The 7,237-nt window shown below is 38.7% G+C and overlaps 1 protein-coding gene across 1 annotated transcript in view; it reads right to left on the minus strand.

The window, feature by feature from the left end:
* Positions 1-248: 248 nt before the first annotated feature.
* LOC110452219 (dynein beta chain, ciliary-like) overlaps positions 249-7,237 on the minus strand; it is a 100,522-nt gene continuing 93,533 nt past the window's right edge. Inside the window, exons 49-51 of the mRNA XM_021500598.1 lie at positions 6,095-6,337; positions 2,918-3,106; positions 249-1,944 (exon numbers count right to left, since the gene is read on the minus strand). Coding sequence (XP_021356273.1) covers positions 1,327-1,944; positions 2,918-3,106; positions 6,095-6,337 — 1,050 coding nt within the window. The 3' untranslated portion in view covers positions 249-1,326. The remainder of the gene's footprint in view (positions 1,945-2,917; positions 3,107-6,094; positions 6,338-7,237) is intronic.

Consider the following 7,237-nt stretch of genomic DNA (forward strand, 5'->3'; position numbering starts at 1 on the left):
TTGACGCCGGACGCCGGACGGACGACGGACAGACAGACGGACGGACGACGGACGCCGCACCACGGCATAAGCTCACTTGGCACTTCGTGCCAGGTGAGCTAAAAACTGTTATTTAAATACAATAGTATTTGATAGCTTCATTTTATTAGCATCAAAGAGGCAAAAGAGGTACCTCATGTTCTACAGTCACAAAAAGTATATCCACATTACTTAGGAAATGTTGCTATATAATGAGACAAGTAAGAGGATTTTTTTAACACATTTAATAACAAAATAAATATTTTATTCAAAACAGCACATTCATTTCAAAAGGTACATAGTGATAAACTTAGTATTCGATGCCTGATCTTCAAATGAACAGTTCACTAACATGGATTGATCAATTTCTAACCCTAACCCTAACAGTTCACTAACATTGATGGATCAATTTCTAACCCTAACCCTAACAGTTCACTAACATGGATTGATCAATTTCGAACCCTAACCCTAACCCAACCCTAACCCTAAAACAGCACATTCATTTCAAAAGGTACATTGTGATATACTTGGTATTCTATGCCTGATCTTCAAATGAACAGTTCATTAACATGGATTGATCAATTTCTAACCCTAACAGTTCACTAACATTGATTGATCAATTTCTAACCCTAACCCTAACAGTTCACTAACACGGATTGATCAATTTCTAACCCTAACCCTAACAGTTCACTAACATGGATTGATCAATTTCTAACCCTAACCCTAACCCTAACAGTTCACTAACATGGATTGATCAATTTCTAACCCTAACCCTAACAGTTCACTAACATGGATTGATCAATTCCTATTCAATTTGTCTTTGTGGACATCACACAGCCATCAAATGGCTCTTCGGCAAATCATTTTAAAATGTATTGGACCAGGTAGTGAAGCTTATCATTTTCCACCATTGTTCTACAACTTCGTATCATACAGCTGAATAAATGACAAGGGCAATATTAATTCAATTACGTTAAAGTTCCATAACAATTAGATATATATAACATTTAATTGCAACAGAAAATATATACACCAATTTCAGTAAAAGTAGAAGTTTTTAAATATTATATTTTTTATTCAAATTTGATAGTTAAATATTAAATTTATACAAATGCACTCCATATTGAAGGTTCTGGCGAAAGGAACCTTAGCTATTGTTCAATTTGATTCAAATGTCAAAGTTCTCTGACTGAAAAAGGTATGGTCTCTTTCATGGAATTTCAAAAACACCAACAAATATTCTGCAAACTCGCAAATTCAAAAGAAACAAATCATTCTGTAGTGTCAAAGTGTCTGTATAGAGCGAGTCTACACTTGAAGAAGCAATGCCACTCCTCCCAGAGTCCATTTGCTCTGCTTCTCCTTGCTCTTCAGGTTGAATGTCCAGACAAATGTTGGACCACGACTCTTAGTCTTGTACACAGGACACTCATATATGTTCTTTGTATCCAAACGGTCCACTGGGATGGCTTTGATAAAGATGACTGGCATTGCTGGAGCCAATTCCTTAAGTCGGGCTTCAGAGATCATACCTGTTTGCATGTCCCAGCGAGCACCTTCCATGAACAGACCATGGACATAAGCACCCTCACGTGGTGGGCCAGCCATATCTTCTCGACTCTTCTTTGTCACATCACACTGTAGTGACATTCTGTCAAGAGGCCACTCATTCTTACGGGCCATCTGCTGCATAATGGCAGTCAGGAAGGACTGGGGGTTGAAGAACCCTCCAAGCCATACTGCAGCAGGAAGTTGGAAGTCTGATGTCCAAGTTTCTAGTTCCTTGATACGAAGCAGAAGATCGGCATACCAAAGAGTGAGGCCAATCAAGGATGGGTAAGCTCTCTTTGTCCAGCTCACAGGTACAACATCCAAGTACATGGAATTTCCTAGGGTCTCCATATCAGCTGTTATTGTTAGCTCACCCTGTGGATATGTATAGGCCATTAATATTTATTCATATTAATTACATATTGAAAAAATTGACCCTAATTTCAAAATATTTCTTTTGAGAGATTGAAGTTTAAAACTGATGCATGAAATCTATAATAAAAAAAAATAATAAATTCTTTTACTTAGACAGGGAAACATATTTAGATGTTTGTCTATACTTTTTGATATGGCCCTGTAAAACACACAATATATACATATTACATACACAATATGGTAGACAAATAACTGAAATGTAAACAATTTTATATACAACAGAATAAAACACAAAATATGCAAGATACCAGCTAGTTGATTCAATCTCCATTTATATAACAGGAAAAAATATGATAAGCAAATATAAAAATATAAACAAGTTATATAAATATTGTCTGATATATGTTTTTAAATTTTGATTTATTTCATTATATATAAGACTATGGTGGTGAATTCAGACTTCCAGTTGACCAATTGACATATCATAAGGTATGGACAATATCAGCATTTGGTTAAAAAGAAACTGGTGGAATTGAAAATTAACCAAAAAGTCAGAGGACTTGATATCCATTTAAGAAGATAAATCATTCCAAAATAAAATGGAGCCTATTCAGGACAATGAGAAACATCAGATCAAGCTTGGTAATCACTGGCCCAGTTGCAGCTGAGAGAAATTTGAAAAATGTCTCAGCTAATCAGAGAACAGGTGGCCTTCTTTGGTTGTAAATTAGATTAAAAAAAAAAAAAAGACACTTGGTCAGGGCAACATAAAGAGGTACATGTATAAGTTTCTTTCAAAATCAGCCTGATGGTAATGGGTTTGTTCGGCCATACTTCAAGTCAATTTAGTTACAATATCTTATTCTAGACTTGTAGCTGTTTAAATGAAAAAATTGAAGGAGGGACAATGTGCAGTAGCATAAGCTCAATTGGGCAAGGTGAAAAATACAAGGAACTTATTGCAAATACTTGCCTTGAGACCAAGATCTAGCTCTTTCAATGATCTCCGGATTTCACTAGTCAGCATATTCATACGTTCACATTCCTGGAATGCCACTAAAACATATGGGGTCCTCTCATCTTGGGGCACCTTGGCTTGAATTTCAACAAGGTTGAACTCTTCAGGTAGCTTCTCCATAATCTCATCTAGTATGGATTTAATCTGAAAACAAAAAGTACACAAACATTAGAAATGAGGGCAACTTTATAAAAATTCTGTAAATGTAATTTAATGGAATGAAGTCAGTTGATATTTTTTCATTTAGTATCTGTTTATCCAATACGGTGAGACAATATTCAATTGGATTCATATATACATATATATATTTCATCCTTCCTAATGACACTTGCAAGGGCTCTGATGACTCACCTTCTCCCTATAACACCTAGACTAGCTCTGTTATCTTACACTCTCCCTACTAACACATAGAATAGCTCTGTTATCTTACACTCTCCATACTGACACCTAGACTAGCTCTGTTATCTTAGACTCTCCCTACTAACACCTAGACTAGCTCTGTTATCTTAGACTCTCCCTACTAACACCTAGACTAGCTCTGTTATCTTACTCTCTCCCTACTAACACCTAGACTATCTCTGTTAGCTTAGACTCTCCCCACTAACACCTGGACTAGCTCTGTTATCTTATACTCTCCCTACTGACACCTAGACTAGCTCCGTTATCTTACATTCTCCCTACTAACACCTGGACTAGATCTGTTATCTTAGACTCTCCCTACTAACACCTAGACTAGCTCTGTTATCTAACACTCTCCCTACTAACACCTAGACTAGCTCTGTTATCTTAGACTCTCCCTACTAATACCTAGACTAGCTCTGTTATCTTACACTCTACCTACTAACACCTGGACTAGCTCTGTTATCTTACCCTCTCCCTACTGACACCTAGACTAGCTCTGTTATCTTACCCTCTCCCTACTGACACCTAGACTAGCTCTGTTATCTTACCCTCTCCCTACTGACACCTAGACTAGCTCTGTTATCTTACCCTCTCCCTACTGACACCTAGACTAGCTCTGTTATCTTACCCTCTCCCTACTAACACCTAGACTAGCTCTGTTATCTTACACACTCCCTACTAACACCTGGACTAGCTCTGTTATCTTATACTCTCCCTACTGACACCTAGACTAGCTCCGTTATCTTACATTCTCCCTACTAACACCTAGAATAGCTCTGTTATCTTACATTCTCCCTACTAACACCTGGACTAGATCTGTTATCTTAGACTCTCCCTACTAACACCTAGACTAGCTCTGTTATCTTAGACTCTCCCTACTAACACCTAGACTAGCTCTGTTATCTTACATTCTCCATACTGACACCTGGACTAGCTCTGTTATCTTAGACTCTCCCTACTAATACCTAGACTAGCTCTGTTATCTTACACTCTACCTACTAACACCTGGACTAGCTCTGTTATCTTAGACTCTCCCTACTAATACCTAGACTAGCTCTGTTATCTTACACTCTCCATATAACACCTGGACTAGCTCTGTCATCTTACACTCTCCCTACTGACACCTAGACTAGCTCTGTTATCTTAGACTCTCCCTACTAACACCTAGACTAGCTCTGTTATCTAACACTCTCCCTACTAACACCTAGAATAGCTCTGTTATCTTACATTCTCCCTACTAACACCTAGAATAGCTCTGTTATCTTACACTCTCCCGACTAACACCTGGAATAGCTCTGTTATCTTACACTCTCCCTACTAAGACCGAGACTAGCTCTGGTATCTTACACTCTCCCTACTAACACCTAGCCTAGCTCTGTTATCTTACACTCTCCCTACTGACACCTGGACTAGCTCTGTTATCTTACACACTCCCTACTAACCCCTGGACTAGCTCTGTTATCTTATACTCTCCCTACTGACACCTAGACTAGCTCCGTTATCTTACATTCTCCCTACTAACACCTGGACTAGCTCTGTTATCTTACCCTCTCCCTACTGACACCTAGACTAGCTCTGTTATCTTACACTCTCCCTACTAACACCTGGACTAGCTATGTTATCTTACATTCTTCCTACTAACACCTAGAATAGCTCTGTTATCTTACACTCTCCCTACTAACTCCTGGACTAGCTATGTTATCTTACACTCTCCCTACTAACATCTGTACTAGCTCTGTTATCTTACCCTCTCCCTACTAACACCTGTACTAGCTCTGTTATCTTAAACTCTCCCTTATGACACCTAGACCAGCTCCGTTATCTGACACTCTCCCTTCTAACACCTAGACTAGTTCTGTTATCTTACACTCTCCCTAATGACACCTAGACCAGCTCTGTTATCTTACACTCTCCATACTGACACCTAGACTAGCTCTGTTATCTTACACTCTCATCTTACACTCTCCCTACTAACACCTGTAGTAGCTCTGTTATCTTACACTCTCATCTTACACTCTCCCTACTAACACCTAGACTAGCTCTGTTATCTTACACTCTCCCTACTAACACCTGTACTAGCTCTGTTATCTTACACTCTCCCTTATGACACCTAGACCAGCTCTGTTATCTGACACTCTCCCTACTAACACCTAGACTAGCTCTGTTATCTTACATTCTCCATACTGACACCTGGACTAGCTCTGTTATCTTACACTCTCCCTACTAACACCTAGACTAGATCTGTTATCTTACACTCTCCCTACTAACACCTAGACTAGATCTGTTATCTTACACTCTCCCTACTGACACCTAGACTAGCTCTGTTATCTTACTCTCTCCCTACTGACACCTAGACTAGCTCTGTTATCTTACACTCTCCCTACTGACACCTAGACTAGCTCTGTTATCTTACTCTCTCCCTACTGACACCTAGACTAGCTCTGTTATCTTACACTCTCACTACTAACACCTAGACTAGCTCTGTTATCTTACTCTCTCCCTACTAACACCTAGACTAGCTCTGTTATCTTACACTCTCCCTTCTAACACCTAGACTAGTTCTGTTATCTTACACTCTCCCTACTAACACCTAGACTAGCTCTGTTATCTTACACTCTCCCTACTGACACCTAGACTAGCTCTGTTATCTTACTTTTTCCTTACTGACATCTACACTAGCTCTTGCCCTCTCCCTAATGACATTTGCACTAGTCCTGTTAACTTAATTACCTTCTCCTCTCTACTGACACCTGTACCAGTTCCTGCTCCTGCCTCACGGGGTTGCATTTCAAACACAGTCCTGAACAAAGTCTCTGATGTCGTGGTCAAAAACTCGATCTCTGCATTTGGATGTAGGCCGTACAGGTAGGGACTCTCTGGGGGCAGACACTCATCAATGTATGCATGGTAGCCCTTGTAATCCGAGTTGGGTGGAATGGGGAATCCTGGGGCCAGGTACAGTTCACCATCCATCTGTAATTGCACAGAATTGTATGGTAGAAATAAATGACATTTTTCTGTTCATGTTGATGTGCTTGCCTAAGTTTATATCTATTTCATCCTGTGCTGCTTTTTTAAATGTGGTTTTTATTGTAAGGGGACTTCTTGTTTTCAACTTGTTTTTCTTCTTGATATTTACTTTTTTCTACTGTCATTAACTTTATTTTTGTGACCTTAGGTAGCCAACACAGCTTCTGATTGGTGGAGAAGTGTCTGGCAATACATTCTATTCTTGTACACTGTTTATGATTAAACTTACAGAGATTGCATTTATATAAGAATATTTTATAAGGCAATGACCAGCTTTCTTACTTTGGATTAAATATGGCTGCTAAACTATCTGATTTGCCAATACATTTCAAGCCAATGTCTGATTGACTGATTTAATTTGCTCATGCTTGCTAAGATAGACATGTAAGAATGATACTTGGGAGACATATATGGCTGGAATGATATTTGGTTATGATGATAAATAATAATAATATTATACAACATTTATATAGCGCCCTATATAATTTGTAAAATTACTCTAAAGCGCTTTACAACATATGGATAATAGTAATGGTTATAATTGTGAAAACAAAAAACAAAGGCTTACAATCACTTTTATACATTTAAGCAAGCAATGGGCACATAATTGAACAAATAAAAGGGTGGTATTTACATGACGTCTTTGCAAAGATTCTAAAATGCAGACGTGAAGAGGTGAGTTTTGATGTCCCTCTTGAACTTGGCCAGGGTATTTGACTTTCTAATAGCAGATGGTAAGCTATTCCACAACGTAGCCGAAACCCTCCCAAAGCATCTGTTTCCGTAGGTCACAGTACGAGATTTTGGGACACACAACAAAGATTCTGACTCCGACCGCAGTGA

The sequence above is a fragment of the Mizuhopecten yessoensis genome, unplaced genomic scaffold (assembly GCF_002113885.1).
Source record: "Mizuhopecten yessoensis strain PY_sf001 unplaced genomic scaffold, ASM211388v2 scaffold733, whole genome shotgun sequence".
In the NCBI taxonomy this organism is placed as follows: Eukaryota; Metazoa; Mollusca; class Bivalvia; order Pectinida; family Pectinidae; genus Mizuhopecten; species Mizuhopecten yessoensis.